Genomic DNA, 20,143 nt, shown 5'->3' with positions numbered 1-20,143 from the left:
CCCACGGAAATTATTTGTTACGAATTACCAGGGATCGCCTGTTTACATACAAGTAGAATAATATATTTTTTATCCCACCGTCGTAAAAATCCTTGCTTAAAGTCTAAGTCACGGAACATTTTGTGCATATTCCACCCCTGTAAGATACCAGTCCCTTTTCTTTAGGCGAGTGATGCAACCAGCTATTAATCGAATGCCAGATTGCTAAGACAGCACTGTAGTAATACTACGTTACCAGGTAACTATAAAATAGACCAGCAGGCATGGGCCGATGATGGAGCTTTTGTATCTAAAGTTCTGAACCTGGGAGAAGCTTTGTACTATTATTGGATTAGTACAGGCGCTTGTTAGTACCTATAGCGTCTTAGCACGGCATCCCGGGATAATGTATTGTTAGTTGCCTTGCATTTTGCTATGACAGCAAGGCGCATTAAGGCTGGGAAATTAAGTAGTGATAGGTAAATGGAAATATTTCTTACTTTATCTAGAGTACTCCTGTCGCTAATCGTGCAATTAGTTCTATGTGCCTAGTGTAAATAAACTGTATTATATTACGGTATGACTCTGCAGGTAAAGCCGTGCTCCAAGCATCTGATACTTGACATCAAACTATGTATAGTTCTAGACAATCAGCCTACGTTTATAACAACAGAACACGGGAACCTGTTATTAGTAGGCGCTGTTTTCATGGACAAGGAAGTAACCGGACTCAAATTTCAGTTTTCTATGGATCATAAACAATCTGAATGAAACAGTCACTTGGGCAAGATCCAGACATGATTTGTCCACTGCAGTGGGAGCTCTTGAATTCCTAGTTCTTGCACAGTCCGGCGAATCGGAACCCATCGGTGATACCAGGGATTACCTTAGCACCCATGTTTCGGCAAACTTTATTCAACCTTAAAGCGCCCCCTTTCGAAGTCATCTATTCATATATATTGCATGCGTGACCACAGAGGTTCTCAGAAGCGAGATAAACTTTTCCTTTCTCTATGTCCCCAGAATGGACAATTTCAGTTACTTCAGCAATAATAACATTGCCGCCGTGTTGATTGCCCCGCATGCTGCTTTTGGCTTTATTGCAACCGTTTTTGTTGTCTTGCGCATATACACAGCTCGATATATCACCAAACACAACTGGGCCTTTGACGAATACATCTCGATAGTGGCCTTGGTGAGATGATAACTCATATTCGATATGAGCTTGTTGCTGACAATTGCAACTGACAGATAGCAAATCATATCATGCTTATTTCAGAATGCATTTGTGAGTCTAGGTATCCTCTGTTCGATGATGAAACGATATGACTAACTTTTGTTTGGAGCCGTATCGCATGGTTTGGGGTCCAACGTGACCAGAGTGAGCAATCAGTACGGTACTGCCAACTTCCTCAAGGTGCGTCTGTACCCTGCCATCCTTTTCCAAGATTATGATCTAATGACGCAGCAACAGTCCATCCTTGCTATTGAATGCGCATATGGTGTCGCTTGTCCCTTATCAAAATCCGCTGTACTGGCCATGTACTACCGAATCTTCAAATCTTCAAACATAATTCGTTATTCGACGTATATAATAGCTTCCATGTTGGCTGGGTGGGGAATAGCTGTGTTGTTAGTCAGCAGTATGTCTCACAATAACTCTTGGTACTGCGTAGATTGCTTACTTTTACTCCAGTCTTTCTATGCAACCCTGTTGATGGCCGTTTGGAAGCCACAATAACAAGTAAATGCATTAACTCGAGGCAGTATTATGTTGGAATTACGATACCCAACATCATCTTCGACATTGTCACTGTTGTTCTGCCTGTTCGGGAGATCTGGAGGCTAAAGATGGGGAGAAATGAGAAACGGGCCATCACTTCTATCTTCCTCCTTGGTGGCTTGTAAGGAGTTGCAATACTTACACACATGATGTATACTAATTCTAATTTAGAGTCGTCATCGCCTCGGTTGCACGTCTGGTTCTCTTCCTCATCTTCCTCCCGGGAGTGCCTCCGACCGGAAACAACATCAGCCAAACCGTTATTTTTCCTCACGCCGCATCCGCGATCGAAACCTGCCTCGCCATCATTGGGGCCTGTCTACCCCCTTGCGGGCCATTACTCAAGAAAATGCTCAAACATGCTGTCGCTAAAGTGAGCTCTGGCTCTGGCAATATGGACAACAAGGAACCTGACAACAATTCCGTAGTCACCATTGGCAAGATATCCAACCGCGGACCCGGGGTTTCAAAGAAGCGAACGATCAACGACGGTTTGGAAGGAGGATCCTTTGAGCGGTTAGATGATAATCAAAGTCTGCAAGGTTCAACGGATGAACTATGCACTGGTATGGGTCACAAGAAAGGCAGCAAGTCCCAGATTTATGTCCAGCGTGAGGTGAGAGTTGAAAGCAGTGAAGATCGTGGCTATCGCAATTATGACGCTGAGGGTATTCCCCTTAGAGATCTCTGAACTATGGAAACCTTTTGTTATTATTACTAGAAAGTGGGATTGTAATGAGGACACTTGTCAATCTCCTAAATTAAGATTATTGGTTGGACATAATGAAGTCAAATGTCAAGTTGCAACAGTGGCAGGCTACTAAAGTTCAAGCTAAATGGTTTGTGACATGAAGACACTACATCCATAGATGAGCACTGCAATCCAGACCCCTATGTGGTTGACTCTAGACGTCATACCATTATTCTTCATCAACTCTGGCTCCCTGGGATGAGAAGCGTTGTATATCCTCTGTTCTTCGAGGTTCTTCTCAATCTTATCTGGACCTCCGCATTTGTCATGGACAAGTTCAAGTTGGCCTTTCCAGTAATCATTATCCAAGCTCCATACCTCGACTTCTATCGAGGAATTCAACATCGCACTGACAACCATGCCGTAGCAGGGATGGCATGGTTCTTTAAATGGTGTTTTCTTGCCGTATGTTTGTGATCCGCGTATCTCGTCCACGACATCTAAGAAGGTTAGTCTTGCGTCACAGAGTTGATCACTAGATACGGACCAAAGCAATACCGACCCGACTTGGTATCCCTAATACAGGTCGCGTTCCACATTTGCCGCACCTCGTTGGCCAATTTGACTGTATCTTCAAGTTGACGCGGGGGGTAGGCTCTGTTCATGTCTCTGGTGCATTCCTTGGTAACAGACTCGTTCCATCTTTGAAGTGAATCAAAGCAAGTCGAGGTACATGCGCCGTCAGCGGTTGCATTACTCCCGACCCAGCCCGCGACAGCAGAACTCCCTAACATCCTGGTCCGGTCGTTGCATTCAATGTCGCCTGTTAACGCTTTGAAGCAGCGTTTGTCGAAATAATCACTGTAGACATATTCCTCCGACTGGAATTTGAAGCTGTCGGCTGTCGCCATGAGGCCAAGAGCAAGTATGAGGCTGAACAATATCATGGTTGTAGAGGGACCAGAGGCTGGGTCGAACGAAACAATTGCGCATCACAACCCAACGGGGCTCTGAGAGCTTTTATTTATATAAATAAGTGCGAACCGTGCATGAGTGGAGTATTAATTTCGCCAACCCATTCTTTGTGTAACTGTCTGTTGGTTCTAAGCAAAGGATGCAGAAGTTCACGTAATAGCTGCTACGTTGCAGTGGCACAGACAAAACCTCCGAAGCTATATTTCTGGCTGCATTCGATATGATGTCTCGATGGAAGCCTTGACCAAGTTCAACACATCCATGTATCACGAGTTCTGGGAACTCTGTCGCGGTGGCTGGCAGGAGAATGTCATGGATAAGCAATCGGGCTTGCGAAAAGGCAATTAATAAACGACAAGGTAGTAACCTTTCAATTCCGATACACATCGCTAAATGCTACCTCGGTCCACTGTCGCTGCTCGCCATCAACACAACGGCGTTCTGGTATTGCTCTGACGCCCAAGCGGTCAAGCAACAGGCCACATTAATCGGAACAAATCCACCGTTGTTGGTTTCTGAGAGCGAAACCACGAGCTTAGCGTTGGAACTAGCAATGCACCCCTGAAAATACTCCACTAGCCACAGAGATGTGATCAAGCATAAGGCCCTAATAAAAAGTTGACAAGAGTTCCTTCCATATCTCGTTAGCGAAACTCGGCCTCACATATTGGACATCGGGAATTCGCATAGTACCCGAGAGCGGTAAACTAGAGATAACAACGCAACCTGTGGCTAATTGGAAGGAAACTCTAGCAATAGTGGAGCGTGAACGATGTCAAATGTACCCAAATCATACATGAGTCTTTCTTAACTTGGATACTGAACCAGTTATTCCTGATCACTCTCACGGATGACTGGTCTGGTATGAAAGGCGAGGGGACATTTACTTAAGAGTGAAAAATTCATCTCAATAACCAATATTCGCCTCAACTGCGCAACTGAACAAATATCCTACTGATAATCTTTTGCAGCATCTCTGAACTTTCTAGCCGACACCTTGTTCTCAAAAAGGTGGTCTAGAGTCTCGGCAGTAAGTCCCTTCACTTCAGGCAGTCTAAAGAAAGTCCAGACAAGAAGAACAATAGTTAGTCCCGCAGCAGGAAAAGCTGCCTTGCCCTTTAAGTTCGCTTCTTGTGGGTTCAATAAATACGGCGCCACAATGACGTTGATGATGGACAGAAAGTAATAAGTATTGCGAGCGAGTGAGATGGTCTTGACACGAAGGTTGGAAGCCCCGACGTTGGCCGCGATGCCATAGGGGATGGGGCCGATAGAGATGCCTTCAGTTAAAATTATCAGCGGTGATCTCATGAATTCTGTGGTTAAAAAATATCTTACCGTAACAGAAGAACCAAACTAGAAGGAGAGCCGATTGAGCCCAGCGGATATTATCTTTATCTTTAGTTGCAAAATCGAGGAAAGCGACAAGGCTCATGATGGGTAACATGGCACATAGTCCACCCATATAAAGGGTACGCCAGCCGAAACGTGTCATCATAAACCACGATGAAACGGTACCAACAAATGCGAGGCCAGCATTTCCTAGTCATGCAAATTAGCAAATGCTTTATCGTACTTTAGACAAGGCTACCCACCTAGAGAAAGCTTGAATGAATCACCCGACGACAAACCCGCAAGAGTAAAGAAGTATGTGATGTAGTTCTGGATTGCAAAACCTGGAAGAATCTGACAACCCCAGCTGACCATGGCAATCTCGGTTCGGCGCAGGTTCTCTCCTCTGAAGCAATCAAGGTAGGATCCTTGAATGTTCATGTCTCGCTCCGTCTCAATTGTGCGAGTCATCATTGCGATTGTGTTCTTGGGGTCAATGACATCAACCGGCGCAGAACATAGACGTCCGAGATTCTTCTCAGCTTCTTCGACACGACCATTTCTGATTAACCACCATGGTGACTCGGGGGCGAGATATGTGGCGACAATCATGAATGGGGGCCAGCCCCATTGAATGGCAAAGGGGATGCGGTAGGACCACTCTGTTGGGTTACGGAGCATTGAAGTCAGAACGCCGAAAGAGATCATCTTTCCCATTACCCAGCATAGGTTGACATAAACTGTCAGATATCCGTTTAAACGTAATGGAGACACCTCAGCCGCGTACGATGGAGTTGCAGCAGCGAAGAAGCCACATGGAATGGATCTATAAAGGGTTATTTAGACGTTTGTGAGATAAGACCCTGGCGTGATGACTTACACTAAAAGAGTTCCGACGACAAGAGTTTCAACATTTTCGGCGAAAAAGTTGATAAACACAAACCCTGCAAAGAAAACATGCGAGACGAGCATGACTTTCCTCAACCCCCATCGATCCGCACAGTAGCCATTGGCAAAAACGCCAATTATCAGCCCAATATTGCTGGTGATGGTAAGTGCCAACTGCCATTTTGCTGGGACAGAGTAGGAACCGTTGGGGAGTTGCACTCCATACTTCTGTTGGAACTGGGGAAAGGCGAAGAACGAGTTCATCAGGAGCAAACCGTAGGATTCCATGATTGTTGACATTGACATTGCTACACTCCAAGCCACGGCCTTGTAGTAGTACTTGAATGCCTGCTTTGCTGTTAAAGTTGTGTCGACGCGCTGGGCTTCATTGGCTGCTGCATCTTGCTCGCTCAACATTTTGAGGTTCTTGGGAGGCTGTTCCTCCATGTAGGAGATGGAGCCCTTCTCTGTAGACATGATAACGGAGAAGAAAAAGTAGTTACAAGATATGTGAAGGCAGAATCCAGGTGCTTCGAGCTGCTGTTGATCGTTTTGTAAGTGGCCTTGGGCTATTTATGAACCACAATGGCAGCCATCGTTGACACCGTCTTGTCATAATACTTACCCCAGGTTTCTTTCAGCTCCCGATCCCACCCCACAACAACTAGCCTTCTTTTCTTATGTGCTAGTATCCTTTATTGACGTGCTTGCATCCTTCCCTGATGTGCCAGCTGATCTACTACGGTTGTCGGTGATCCTGATGATCTGATTGGTGACTCGCTACTCGGCGGACGGTGGCTTGCCTCGGCAGATATTTACAAACGCTCGGTAAACCACTTTCTGAGACTAAGGTAGCTCGTCATTATTATCCATTATGGCAATTGACAAATATTACAAGCGGAGAACGTTTTCCTGATCCGTAATTGAGGCTAATTCATATTGCTGAGTGCGACGTTGAGCCAAAGAATAGAGAGAAGAGGGACTGATACAAGACGGGAATACAAGCGACATTAAATTGAGCTCTTTAGTGGGCTAAAAAGGAAAAAGGCATTATAGGTAGTTACTAAGAATGATGGTTCTATCGAATGGCTGTGAAACTAGTTGAAGAGAATTACCACCTGATTGAGCCAGACACATGCTTACTGGAACTTAACTGAGTTATACTTTCTGACGCTTGAACTAATGGAAAGTAATAGAGAGCGATGTAATTTAGATCCATTTCATTATGAGCTGTATGTAGTGATCAAGTCTTGAAAAGTGTATTTAAAGATGGTAACCTTATTATCAGGGGTAGTGATCAAGTCAATTTTCGCTCACACGGAGCCAAGTAGTTTGTGGACAGGCTCATCTCCAATCTCCGCCATCTTGTCCTCCAACATCTGCGTCATCCGTCGAACAACATCAGCGTATTCAGGGTCCTTGTAGCAATTGAACAGCTCCAGTGGATCTTCCTGGCAGTCAAATAACTCCCATTCTCTTTCTTGACCTCCCTCCCTTGTACCTTCAAGTCCAAATCCCTCATTGTACCAGTATATCAATTTGTACCGCTGATCACGAACACCGTAGTGGGCATAGGCCTCATGAATGACATCTCGGTGCATCCAGTAGCGATGGTAGGCAACTTGTTGCCAGTCTGATGGTGTCTTGCCCTGGACAAGTGACCGGAAAGATACTCCCTGCATGTATGTAGGGATACGCGTGTTGGCAAAGTCGAGAAACGTAGGTGCAAAATCGACATTGCAGATGATATCGCCGCATACCGACTTGGGCGTGATTTCTCGTGGATACCGGATCATGAAAGGCATTTGAAAGCTCTCCTCATACATGAATCGCTTATCGAACCAGCCATGCTCACCGAGGAAAAATCCTTGGTCTGATGTGTAGACAACAATGGTATCCTCTGCAAGGCCTTCTTTGTCAAGCCAATCAAGCATACGGCCAACATTATCATCAATGCTTTGGATCGTCCGAAGATACCTCTGCATGTAGCGTTGGAACTTCCACTCTGCGAGCTCTTGTTTGGTTTTAAAGGTAAACACTTGAGCTGTTTCCTTGCAGATAAGTCTCAACCCGGTGACGTCGTCAGGTGCAGGGATCTTGCGATCGTTCCACCACCAAACATCAATCATCTTTTCGCCCGTCTGACTTCTGGGACCTTCTGGCTGCACAATGCCCAGGTCGGTGTAGGTCAGGTCTTCTGCGACTTTCATCTTGGCCACTTTGGCAGCATTGGCGCGGTTTTTATAATCGTCGGTGAAGGTATCGGGCAGACGCACGGGGTCTTTGTAAAGGTCTTTATGTTTCTGATCGTACTCCCAAGATCGATGCGGAGCCTTATGATGACACATGAGAAAGAAGGGTCGTGACTTGTCGCGCTTCTCCATCCAATCTATGCATTTATCTGTAATGATATCGGTCGCGTAACCGGGAAATCGAGACGTGCCAGAAGGTTCGATGAACTGAGGATCCCAGTATTCACCTTGGCCAGGCACGACGCTCCAGTAGTCAAAACCAGTGGGTTCGTGGTCCTCGCCCTCACCAAGATGCCACTTGCCCACCATGGCTGTTTGGTAGGCCGCAGGGCCTGACTTGAGCTGTTTAGCAACATTGGGTAGCCTCTTGTTGATCTTCGAGTCGAGCGTCATTACTCCATTGACGTGGTTGTGTGTACCGCAGAGGATGGCAGCTCGGGAAGGTGTGCAGATACTGTTGGTGACATAGCAATGATCGAAACGCATTCCTTCGTTGGCAATACGATCGAGGTTGGGAGTGTTGTTGATACCTGCACCATAACATGATATGGATTTGGCTGCATGGTCATCGGCCATGATAAAAACGATGTTCGGAGCAGACGACGGCATCTTGGATGTGATTGTATTGATGATGAACTCAGCTATTTCGTGAGACAAACAATTAAGGTGTAGTCTTTGAGGTGTCAGGAAGTTATCGCGAAGAAATAAGAGCAACGAAATCCTGGAAATTGAAAATCCAATATCATGAATAGTTTAAAGAGAAAAGACAAGAACCCTCATCACAACTTCCTCCGGTCCTACTCGGTACTCGCTGAACCCCAAGTTTCATTTGGAGGAGGGGAGAAGCGGGGGATCGGCAATCGGCGAACAGACCAAAAGGCAATTTGTAGCCTCCATCAAAAGTAATCCGTATCGGATCTCGGCGAAAAATTACCTTGGTATGGCCACTCGTTTAGTGCATCCCAAGGACCAAGACTAAAAGGCTCAATTGGAATGTTGGTCAATGGCGGACCTGGACTAGGTCCCATAGCGGCTTGCATCAGCATGTCCAATGCTAGGTGACCATCGCTTGCTGAGCCAATTTCGGGTTGCCGAGTTTCCATCTCGTGTGATCCTCGGAGCAATTCTGGTCCTATGACAGTTGACTGAACCTGGGGTAAAGCTTGCCCGGGTGGTACCCCAGCCTCCGCACTATCGTCATCAAAGCCCGCTCGTCGTAGCACGCTATGCACCCCCAGACTTTTGTGCTTGCGAACCGTTACAGCGAAGCGGGGCTGTTGATTATTGCCATTACCTTGTTCGGGCGATTCTTGTCGGTCGTCAGTCTTACCAGCCATGTGCAACTGGATCAAAGATTCTAGATCCCTGATGATATGTTGTTCTACAGCTGAGTGCTTATACAAACGTTTGAGCAACTCCAGGATCTGAGAAGCTTGGTCGCATGCCCCTTGTAGTGTGAGGTTGGATTCGGAGGGGATCAGCGGAGAACTGCTCAGGAAGAGGATAAGGCGGCACGCGTGGTACGCGCAGATGGCCACTGTGTGGTGAGATAAACGTAACACATGTCCAAGCATTGAGAAGTCCTTCAAAATAGCGATATTCGCCCGAGCATGATGAAGACAAAGTCTGGCACCTGTGGTGATATGTGCTGGTGCGCAGGATGCCAGTACGGCCTCGGAAGCTGCTTCGCGGTAGCCTGATAGAAAGAGCCTGTACGCATCGCAGTGAGTTTGGTGCCAAGTTAGATGTACCGTCAGATATCGAGTAAGCCATCTCGACGAGGCATATCGTTTCAGCTCCTCATAGCTATAAGGTGGAATCTGAAGTTGTTGTAGCATTTTAACAAATTCATCGACTAGATCGGGGAGTTGTGGCATAGGGTGGGATGAAAGACGGACTTGTCTCATAAGCCTCATGATGTCGCGTAATATCATCGTCTCGCTGATGTGAGTTGCGAGAAGCCTGTTTTCGGATATTCCATCTAACGTCGAGGGGCCGTCGCCAATAGCTGATTCATTATCGGCGTGAAACTCCTCCTCGCCGCATGGCATTTTGAGATAGATGAGATCAGGCGAGCAAACCTCTGATTCTGGAAGCCCAATAGAGAATCGACAATTGATAAGCATCATACACCACATCATTCGTCGGCGAATCTCTTGCGCTACGGGCCCAAGATCGATCCTCTCGTACTGTAACCTCAAAGCACTAGCTGCACGGCCAGCGATACCAAACAACATATAAGCACGCTGAAACGATCCAGTGTCGATTCTATAGTGAACAACTAGAAGAAGTGCTTGAGTTTTGAAGATTGTAGGTTGCTCGATTCGAGACCATATTATGTCTTCGGCTCGCTGAATCCATGATAACGTCGAAGCTGGGTGGTACTTGGAGTACTGAAGATGGAATGAAGATATTGCACAAATAGCCAGAAGGAGGGTTTCGTCCAGGCTTCCGTCAAGACAGCGTTGAGTTATTGAAACCTCATTCAAAAAGGCATACGAAGGTAGAGGGTAAATATGACGGAAGAAGTCCGTAACTAGTTGCAGGCGGTCTCGCATAGGCGGTAAAGGCATTAAGCGATTTCCATCACCGACTTGGTTGGATATCGGGTCGGATACAGAACCTCTCCAAGACGACGATTGTTGAGGCGATGGCTCTGGGAGGTGACTGGACACCACAGGTAACTCTGATTCATTGTATAACAATGTGAAGCTTCCATCACTTGTCGACAAGTTGGGAGGGGATGTTTGGTGAAGCCGCGAAGGTATCGGCGAACTTTCAGAATGGGCGGACTGGTTGCTGATACTCGGAGATCGTTTTGAAGCTCGACTGGATCTTCTATTATCGGGATACAAGCAGTCTTTATCTCTCAAACGACAGGACGCGCATGTGGGTAATTCGCCCGAGCACTTGGTCTTCTGACTGCGACACTGAACACAGGCCCGAGAGCCGCGGCGACGCTCAGGATGGCTTGGAGACATGGTAGCAAAAGCACAACTAAACCCTAGTCGCTCACAATTGGAGCATGAGTCTGGGCCGCCATCGCATCTAACCTGTAGCTTGAGTTAGAATCTTATACTCAGATGATAGAAGGAGGCAAATGGTACCTTGCGAACACGACATTGCGTGCAAGTGTTGGCGGACCTTGGCGGGGGCATTGGCGTTTACTCTCAATCAAAGCAATAGTGAAATGCAAGTCATTAGTCTCTTGTTGATAGGACTCAGAACTGTGCTGTGATATAAAGTTAGTTTTACTGTGAGTGATGTAAATGTTAACTTTCAGCTGAGTACTTGGCTATTAGTGTTGGCGTTTCGTTACGTGCTTCTCATTAGTAATCACGTCAGAGCTAAGTCAAATCGACTCCCCACTCTGCAGGGTAGGTATAAAAAGTTGGGCATCTGAACTCACAAGAGACGAAATTAATAGGGTTACTTTTAGGTTTGGAAAAAGAGTCATATTAAAACTGTGATGCATTGAGTGGTGGGTACACGTTCAAGCAAAATATGCCTTCGGCGCCCTGCATCAAGAGTCATACAAAGTAGGGCATAAATGCAACCTTATTCCCGCACAATACAAAAGCACTGCTCAACAACCCACCAAGTTAAATAAAAGGCAGACTCTTTAAACTTTATCATTACAGCTATTTAAGTCCTCGTCTGCCCTCCTAAACATCCTTCTGATTCCTCTTCTGTACCAGAACACCCTCGACTCGACGCAACAGATATCGACCAGAATCATCGACAACATGGACGTCTTTCAAACCCTGCCTGCGGAGATTTGTCTCCTTATCATGGAGAACATCTATTCCCACACAACCATTTGGAGACTCATCAGCGCATCTCCGGCCATGCTAAGGTGTCATCAGCAGCATAAAGACACACTTTTGCGCACCTACATATCGAAGCTGACACAAGCAGGTGATGACGACAAAGGGCTACTCGAAGACGCCATGGGCATCATGGGGTTCAACAACGCGAGACGCAACAACCGTGCGATAAAGGTTCATTTCAACCGATGGGCCGCAAACACGCTCCCCGATCCCTTCAAAAAGCCAAAGAAAAATCGCATCGCAAAGCTTGATCGCCTCTTCTCCCGGGTGGGACTATTCATTGAGGATTACATGTCCAAAGCCACGTCGCCTGCTCTTGCGCTAGAATATCTCAGCCTTCCAAAAATCACATACACCAATACCAACAAGAGAGTCACCCTGGATGACTTGACGCCGACGGAGAGATATCGACTGTTTCGAGCCTTCCTGAAATTCGAGCTCTTATGCAAGGTATTCGATCCACACGTGAAAATGGCCATTTGTGGGAAGACGACTTCTTCGTCGGATGAAGAAGACGAATCAACTTCTTCGTCGGATGAAGATGACAAGTCACAACGACCAGAGCACTACTGGAATATTGCTCAAGGTTCTTGGCAGGAGACTGATCCTTGGCTCTACGAGTCCATTCATTGTGTCTGGGATTATATCCAAACCTGCTACGGTGCCATCTTCGCACACGTAGCCTGGGCTGACAAATACCCTGCGTTTCTAACTACAGACCCAAGAAGGAAGAGCCTTCTTTATCCAGACAATATGTACGTGAAATCTCACGAGTACTTCAAGGATATGCGAATGCCACGAGAGTGCACGTTCTTGACCATTTGGACAGCCTGTCAAGGACTTGACCTTTTGTTCCATTTGTTAACACACATGGGTAAAGGTCCTGAAGGTACCCGGAACATGCGGCGCTGGATATACTCCATCTATTGTCATCATAGTACATACTACCGACATATCCGGGGACGCTTTCTCTTTAAAGATCATCCTGAGAATTCGATTTTGCGCCATACGCACATTCGTCTTCCAGCGATGCTTATCAAAGAGGAAGGAAGTCCATATTCTGACTGGGATATTTCAAGTCCAATTTGGAGTGATAGAGAGCAACAACCGGATTATGCAAGTATCCCATATGATCAGCTCAAGATCTTTCGACAACGCGCGTGGATACTCTGCGACGATACCAGATTATATCCGCCGGTAGACGTACATTTCCCGGACACCGACACTCTGGCGGAACAACGTCAACAGGCCTGGGACCTTGGCCCTTCGGAAAATAACGTGTCCAAACGACGGCGATCGCCAGAATGGCAAGACTACTGGGCCGGACGGACTTTGGAATCACCATCTATTTATGATGAGGAAGTAGACGAGGTGGAGTTGTCGTGGCGCAATCCGGTTCATGCTCCAAGTTTCTATGACAGTCCTCATGGTCAAGGACTGAGTACATTTTGGCGACATGAAAAGAAACCGCGATTCAGATGACGATAAGAAGACTATTAATTCGCTCTCCTGTTTTTATCTAATTCCATGATTAAGAACAATTTTGCAAGAAACTAGACTAGCAAGTTGTTATGAGACAAGCATCGATAATAAAAGACTGTATCTGAGGAATACCGGCGTCTGCCTCTCATCTTATGATTCTGTGCCTCAGAATTCCTCAAGGTTTCTGACAATACAATTGTATAATTGTCCCCAGACTCTAGGATCAAGTCTTTCCATCACACCAGCAGCGGCAGTTTGGGTTAACCCTTTGGATGTAGGATTAACATCAACACTATAATGGAAAGTTACTTGAACAAGATAGCTCCCAGACGATGAAGCTCGCGGAGAAAAATATTGCCAGTGTAGAATCACCAAGCGATCGATGTTGGAAAGGCATTCATGTCGTCGCGAACCATTCCGCGTTGATAGTTCAGATTGACCGGGTCAAAGTCACAAAAATGGCAATCGCCGATAATACACTGGGACCAGCGGAGCACTAATACCGTAAATGATGTAGTGGAATCTGAGGAGGAAGTAGAGAAGTCCGGCTTATCTACCCGAGCAAGAGAAACATGTTATCACCAGCTTTATCTCCGGTCGTTATCACCAGGCTCATTACGTATACCTCGCAGGCAGCAACAATAACATATACTAAGAGCATTTCCCTAACCCTCCTCGCTCTTACCCATCACAACTCAATTCCATTATAATCTTCTTTTATCAACTTTCAATACCAACACCTCGAAAATGGCCTCCACTGCTCTCTCGTCAGAAACTTCAACCAACAAGTTCAATCTGGACGCCGTGGCCGCACGGGGTACCGAAATTACCGGCCTTTCAATTTATCAAGATACAAATGAAGACATAACTCTTGAAAGAGCCCAAGAGCTGATGGCTGAAATGAACGCTGATGTTCCACAAGGAGGGAGGGACATTGTGTTTGGACAGAAAGAAACCCAACGCCTACGCTTTTGGGAACCTACTTCCAATTCCCGCAACGCGCCAGTTGTTGTCTTTGTCCATGGTGGAAGTTGGACAATCGGTACTTATCTCGACTCTGTTGGTTCACTGAAAGTCAAATACTTGAACGATCTTGGATACGCATTTGCCTCCATTGACTACGCACTCATCCCAAGTGTCACAGTCAAGGAGCAGGTTCAAGAGGTTGCTGACGCGGTGGCATACATAATGGAAAACTCTCAGTCGCTTGGTATCAACCCCGAAAGTGTGGTCTTGATGGGCCATAGCTCTGGAGCCCATGTTGTCAGCCTGGTCGGTACCGATTCAAGCTATGCGCAAAAAGCGGGATTCGATATAAGTTGTTTGCAAGGGGTCATTGCGCTTGACGGCTCAAACTACAATGCCGCTGCTTCTATCGCCGACAACACGGGATCAATCGTCACGAACATGCTCCACGGACTAGGAAGCGATCCAGAGACACTAGATGCAATGTCACCCACGCTAAATGCAGCCGGACCCAACGCTCGCGGGTTTCTTCTTCTCCATGTCCAGCGCAAGGGAGATATTCGACAGGCGGTAGAGTTCTCTGCCGCCTTGAAAGCTGCGGGTACAAGGGCTGATCTACATGTCTTTGAAGGAGAGGGTTTTGAAGGACATGTGGCGTTGGTCTTGAGAATTGGCGACGAGGAATACCCGGCAACAGTTGTTATGAAGAAGTGGCTGGAGAAATATGTTCCCGTCTAGTACTATAGATAACTGGGTTGACATGTTCGTCTTGAAGATGTTTTGATGAATAGGCGAGGGTACCTTAAAAGACTCTATATTCGCTCTTCCTTGTGTGAAATATGCTTCTTAACCTCCTTGTCCACACCAAGCCAAAGCATGTCAGGCCTACTGTAGTGGCCACAGACATCAATGAAACTCTTACTTTTCAGAATCTCATCCATATTTAGAGTGGCGTACAAAACACCCTCCTCAGTCTCTGGAAGATCCTCCGTTATGGTCCTTCCATCAGGACCAAAGATAGCCGAGCTACCGCCTCCAGGGCGATTCATGATAGCGCCACCCTCGGTGCCCATCAACTTCGTTGCTTCTTCACTGATGACGGATGTTGCATGTAGGACGAAGGCCTGGGATTCGATGGCATATACTTGAGACAATGCTCTACAACCTGCATCGTCACGTTAGTGAAATTATGAATGGCAGTGATATACATGGTTGAGCATGTATCGCATACCTTCTTTAGTCATAGACCATAGCTCCCTTTCACTCTGATAAGGATATAGCGGTGGCCACGCAGCAACGTGGATTTGCTCACGATGACTGTAGAGATAATACTTCAGCAAAGGTTGAGTATGTTCCCAGCAAGACAACGCTCCTATGCGGCCAATCCCAGTATCAACAACGCTGGTAAGAGCATCCCCAGAAGCGTCACCAAAAATGGTTCTCTCCATGTGAGTAGCCTTGATCTTGCGTCGAAGAGCTAGGATCTCTCCATTGGAATTGATAGTTGCCTGCGAGATATACAAAGTGTTGTGTGAGTTCTCCGAGAACCCGAGCACAACTACAATGTTGTTATCTGCTGCACATTGTTGAATCTTGGCCATCTCTGGTCCGTCGGTGCGTAGGGAATTCTTGATGTATCGGCAGGTCAGGTCTGGGTCCAATGGTCGCGTCCTGTGACCAAATTGGTGTTACAATTGCTATATAGCAAGAACTGGACTCGGAGGGTTCTGGCTTACCAGATCCAAGCAGGATATCCGGTGACCCAGCACTCGGGAAAGGCCAGCAACTGGGCGCCATTTTTAGCTGTGTCGGCAATCAGAGCGCAAGCCTTTTCGACAGAGCCCTGCAGGTCGAGCCATTTTGGTTCAGCTTGTATGACGGCCACGCGAACGTGTTGACCTGGTATATCGGTAGATTCTGACACTGTCATTGTGGGTAATGGATCTTGAATTTGTCCTTTGGACCACGATAGACTAGTGGTATGATCAGACACAAGAAACAAGATCAAAGAGAGGGGTACCAAAACTCAAAGGCGGATAATCGGAACAACAGCTTCCCTGCACATATCGTTTTGACCCCGGCGCGAGATCCCTGATGATAGCTGATGTTTACTTGTCATTGTCTGCAAATATATCCACTTCCCCTCAATATCATGGTTTGAGGGGCATGATTAAACTGCGGCTTTTTCCATAGTATATGTTTCGATGATAACTTGCCTGTTCAAGTACTTGGGATTACTGTAGTACATTTACTGCTAAGAAAGGTATAGCTCATCACTTGGCTTGTAAACAGAAGCCGGGTGGGGCCGCTTCTCTCGAGAGGACATAGCGCATCTGTCGGTGCCATAACCCTCTTAGATATTTAAAATCTTTGTCCAGCCTTGACGAGCGGCATTTGCTGGGTTTTCAGGCGGACAAAGACCGCTATATTGTGTTGACAATTGTGTTATCGACGGATCAGGATGTCTCATGAAGCCTCCCAAGCCTGCACAGCATGTCGGTAAGTAGTCCCATCTGCCATGATACATTCCAAGGCTTTCTTACTTCGGAAACAGTCGCTTGAAGAGAAGATGTTCTCGCAATCTTCCGATCTGCTCTCTTGTTAGTGTACATGAGCAATCTTTATTTAGATACACGTACGGCTCGACACTTGACCGACTTGACAGCTCGCTTCTGCCGATACAATACGACGCAGCGCTGGGTTGACTCCTTGGCGTCATTTCGGCTCCCTAGACCCGGTTTCAAAGAACCCACCTTTCCTTACGTCTCAGCAGTTCCCATTGGACAAAGAGCTATACGAGAAAAGAACAGCCGGATGCTATATGGACTAACCCTTTCAAGGACGACTCCCGTCCTTCGCATAACTTTTCTACTCAGGGTCAGTTCTTATATATACTGCTGCTCCTTTGCTCGATGCATGCCTAATTAACTATCACCTTGCTTCGCTATTGCCCTAGTTCATGATAGGATCATCCATCAATATGCTTGCGTTAAGCACTGTTCTTTTAGCTCTGGCTGCTACAGCTTTCGGCCAGGATCTCAACGGTAACGACACAACCAACGGTACTCTCCCGACTCGCGGAGATTACATATGGAAGCCAACATGCAAGTTACCCTCGCCTAAGGATTTCATGTTCAGCATGGGTTTCGATTTCCGCGACGGCTGTGTCAAGGGCACAGGAAATCCGTCGGCTTTTGTTATGTTTGTGGATTTCCCAGATGCTAAAGACGAAGATCCCGACTCGCTCAAGGCTTTGCACGACAAGCTGGTGCCCCCAACTGTCGACTGGTATACCAAGTCTAGCTACAACAAGCTGAAGCTCAACATAAAAGCCGATACCTCTCAGTACTACCGCATGCCCAAGGCGGCGTCTGAGTATGACTGGCTAGGCAGAGGAGCTGGCGTTTGGCGACATGATCGTTATATCCAGGACGCCCTTGATGCTTTCACGGCCGAAGGCACTCGCCCGCCCCCCGCCAAAGTGGACGTCCTTTATGTGATTCCAACAAGCCAGGCAGCAAATTACATCTCTCGCTCTATAACCTATTACGACCCTGTCTCGACGCGTCAGGGTAAGCAGGTAGCTAAGAAGACTGTGACACTTGGTGCCGCCGACTGGGATCTGATTGCGATGACCATGGTTCATGAAACGGGTCATGCCTTTTGCCTACCAGATTACTATTCATTCGACAGCTACACAGGCTTTTATACGGGAGGCTTTGGTGTCATGTCCCAGACTGAAGGCATGGCGCCTGATTATTTTGCCTGGGATAAGTATCGCTTGGGATGGATCGAGGACAAGGCTGTAGATTGCGTTCTTGAGGCCGGCAGCACGAAGCATGTCCTTACTCCCCTTGCTGTTGATGGTGGAAAGAAGGCCGTCGTGATTGCAGGCAGCGAGATTTCTGCTCTTGTAGCCGAAGTTCGCACTGCTGATGGTCTGGATAAGAAGCTTTGCGCTCCTGGAGTCTTACTTACTGAGGTTGGTACGAGAACTGCACCCGGCAGTGGCCCTATTCGAGTTCTGGATGCTACACCTGACTCTTTAGGCTGCGTTGCGAACTTCGATGACAAGAATGATGCTGCGCTGTCTCTGACTCTGGAAGGAAGCAATTCTCTTGCCTATAAGCCAGTTAGCTCGTTTGATGTGCCTGGCTGGAATGTTACAGTAACACTGTTGAGTGTGGAGGACTCGAAGTATACTATTCGCGTTGACCGCCAAACGTCTGTTAGGACTGATTCCTGGTAGTGTTATACCTTACTCAATTATAAAACGATTTGCTCTTGTTACTCTAGGCCGAGATGCAGTAAAAATGTCAATGCGACGTAGAGCTCTTGGTAACTGCGAATGTTCCTGTAGATCAAGAAATGGCCTGAAATAGAAAATATTTTTCTTTGTAGGGCAGGAGGAGTACTTGAACGCCACTAATTTCCCACCTGGGCACTGAGCCTTTACAATGATTTTGGCGTTACCCCTGATGATCCTGTCAAATTAACGGATTCAGCTCAGCTGACGTCAAGGCTATCGATAAACCTTTCTAAATACAGTCAACTAATAAGGCACTTGATACAGTTCGGGCAAACTACTTATTAATAGTTTCAGTTGATCTGCACTCAATCATAACGGCCAAGCCGAATCAAGACTGACCATTGGGATAAATTCAGAAGGAAAATAAATATTAAATCTATATCTACCCTTATCCTTCCTTTCCGCACATTGTCGCGAATTTTGTATAACTGAAAAATAACACAATTGCTGTAGAGATGGTTCGCCCTCTCCTTCATTCGTTTGTTATTGCTGCAGTCCTCGGCTCATTAATTGATGCTGGACTATGCCGCCCCTCTTCCAGCTCCGTTGCAGTCATTTTGACTACTAGTGAGTCAAGTGTCGCAACTGGCTCTGCTACGACTCAAACGAAGCAGTCCAGCTCGACTGATGAACCTTCCGGTGCATCAACCGAGACCTTCTTCACTGCCAGCGAGTAGTCGACCACCTCCACAGATTCTGCCCTCTCAACTATCTTTATTAAATGCCTTTTTCGCTGGATGTGGAGGAGCCGCGGCGATGGGCACAACGCCCTTGAGGCTGCTTGGAGAACTAGCATTGTCATAGTAGCTTGTTGGCGGTGTGCTGGAAACAGGGTTTTCTTCCGCAGGTTCGCTCCATGCACCCCATGACGAAGTTGAGTCTCTCATGGTGTTCGTTGTTACAGCATTCGAAGGCTCATGTATGTTGGCAGTTGTCCCAGCAGATAATATTCGGGTTCCCCCAACTGGCGTGCTGGCACCAGAGCCAAGTCTTCGCTTCTTGATGACATCCGTCTTCAACGAGAGCGGTCTGACGACCCCATGAAGCTTCAGGAACAAGCCGCAGGCATTGCGAAGAGGTTGACTCTCAGGATTGCGCCGCCACAATGGGGTTGTTTGAGTGAAGCAGTTCGTGCAAGTTGGGGGCACACTCTCGTCGCCTTGAGGCAAAAGGCTCTGCTCTGTCGGCACGTTGCTTTGGGTGGAGGCATGTCGGTTTGTATCAGCACGTCCTTCACCCTCATGCTCGTCCGCAGCGAGTGTGGACATGTTCACCTGGATCATCGGTAACACGTGCGACTGGACTTACTCACCAGGCTGTTCCACTTCATGTTTGAGGGGATGCATGTGGGCTAGCCTATTGGCTGTGGAGGTAGATGGTAGGAGGTCGTAGTCGCCCTCGGTAAATTGCCTTTCTCTGGGGCATCCGGTCGGAGTTACCAGACGAGTATACTCTGTATCTGGTGAAAGACCGAGATTGCGTAACTTATCGGGATTCCTGGAGATCCTTTGTATGATCTGGAACTTCACAGAATTAGCAGCTGATGGTCATGCGGGGGTTTTTGTGAGAACAAATATCTCGTCGAATACCTCTATTGCGCCAATACTCCCCAGTCGTCCCACGACTATGTCAATTGATTCTGAAAGCCCTTTGCGC

General features: G+C 47.0%; 9 protein-coding genes across 9 annotated transcripts; 4 read left to right on the top strand and 5 right to left on the bottom strand.

The window, feature by feature from the left end:
• Window positions 1–1,003: 1,003 nt before the first annotated feature.
• Window positions 1,004–2,453, top strand: FPSE_07836 (uncharacterized protein; the record flags this gene model as incomplete). The annotated part of the gene is made up of 5 exons (XM_009260954.1): window positions 1,004–1,174; window positions 1,231–1,267; window positions 1,326–1,622; window positions 1,676–1,883; window positions 1,934–2,453. The coding sequence occupies 5 exons, from the start codon at window positions 1,004–1,006 to the stop codon at window positions 2,451–2,453; spliced, it is 1,233 nt and encodes a 410-aa protein (XP_009259229.1).
• Window positions 2,454–2,594: 141 nt separating this feature from the next.
• On the bottom strand, window positions 2,595–3,400 carry FPSE_07835 (uncharacterized protein; the record flags this gene model as incomplete). The annotated part of the gene is made up of 2 exons (XM_009260953.1): window positions 2,595–2,953; window positions 3,001–3,400. The coding sequence occupies 2 exons, from the start codon at window positions 3,398–3,400 to the stop codon at window positions 2,595–2,597; spliced, it is 759 nt and encodes a 252-aa protein (XP_009259228.1).
• A 979-nt stretch (window positions 3,401–4,379) lies between these two features.
• FPSE_07834 (uncharacterized protein) lies at window positions 4,380–6,125 on the bottom strand (the record flags this gene model as incomplete). Its single annotated transcript, XM_009260952.1, has 4 exons — window positions 4,380–4,708; window positions 4,767–4,970; window positions 5,024–5,586; window positions 5,641–6,125. 4 exons carry the CDS (start codon window positions 6,123–6,125, stop codon window positions 4,380–4,382), a joined length of 1,581 nt encoding a protein of 526 aa, XP_009259227.1.
• An 836-nt stretch (window positions 6,126–6,961) lies between these two features.
• FPSE_07833 (uncharacterized protein) lies at window positions 6,962–8,509 on the bottom strand (the record flags this gene model as incomplete). Its single annotated transcript, XM_009260951.1, has 1 exon — window positions 6,962–8,509. One exon carries the CDS (start codon window positions 8,507–8,509, stop codon window positions 6,962–6,964), a length of 1,548 nt encoding a protein of 515 aa, XP_009259226.1.
• A 3,137-nt stretch (window positions 8,510–11,646) lies between these two features.
• On the top strand, window positions 11,647–13,212 carry FPSE_07832 (uncharacterized protein; the record flags this gene model as incomplete). The annotated part of the gene is made up of 1 exon (XM_009260950.1): window positions 11,647–13,212. One exon carries the CDS (start codon window positions 11,647–11,649, stop codon window positions 13,210–13,212), a length of 1,566 nt encoding a protein of 521 aa, XP_009259225.1.
• Window positions 13,213–13,959: 747 nt separating this feature from the next.
• On the top strand, window positions 13,960–14,916 carry FPSE_07831 (uncharacterized protein; the record flags this gene model as incomplete). The annotated part of the gene is made up of 1 exon (XM_009260949.1): window positions 13,960–14,916. One exon carries the CDS (start codon window positions 13,960–13,962, stop codon window positions 14,914–14,916), a length of 957 nt encoding a protein of 318 aa, XP_009259224.1.
• A 74-nt stretch (window positions 14,917–14,990) lies between these two features.
• On the bottom strand, window positions 14,991–16,108 carry FPSE_07830 (uncharacterized protein; the record flags this gene model as incomplete). The annotated part of the gene is made up of 3 exons (XM_009260948.1): window positions 14,991–15,343; window positions 15,410–15,849; window positions 15,915–16,108. The coding sequence occupies 3 exons, from the start codon at window positions 16,106–16,108 to the stop codon at window positions 14,991–14,993; spliced, it is 987 nt and encodes a 328-aa protein (XP_009259223.1).
• Window positions 16,109–16,671: 563 nt separating this feature from the next.
• FPSE_07829 (uncharacterized protein) lies at window positions 16,672–18,427 on the top strand (the record flags this gene model as incomplete). The annotated part of the gene is made up of 4 exons (XM_009260947.1): window positions 16,672–16,677; window positions 16,733–16,778; window positions 16,808–17,055; window positions 17,135–18,427. 4 exons carry the CDS (start codon window positions 16,672–16,674, stop codon window positions 18,425–18,427), a joined length of 1,593 nt encoding a protein of 530 aa, XP_009259222.1.
• Window positions 18,428–19,191: 764 nt separating this feature from the next.
• Window positions 19,192–19,755, bottom strand: FPSE_07828 (uncharacterized protein; the record flags this gene model as incomplete). The annotated part of the gene is made up of 1 exon (XM_009260946.1): window positions 19,192–19,755. The coding sequence occupies one exon, from the start codon at window positions 19,753–19,755 to the stop codon at window positions 19,192–19,194; it is 564 nt and encodes a 187-aa protein (XP_009259221.1).
• Window positions 19,756–20,143: the final 388 nt, after the last annotated feature.

The sequence above is a fragment of the Fusarium pseudograminearum genome, chromosome 1 (assembly GCF_000303195.2).
Source record: "Fusarium pseudograminearum CS3096 chromosome 1, whole genome shotgun sequence".
Classification (NCBI taxonomy): Eukaryota; Fungi; Ascomycota; class Sordariomycetes; order Hypocreales; family Nectriaceae; genus Fusarium; species Fusarium pseudograminearum.
The sequence above is the reverse complement of the archived record's forward strand: the minus strand, read 5'-3'. Positions and strand labels throughout refer to the sequence as shown.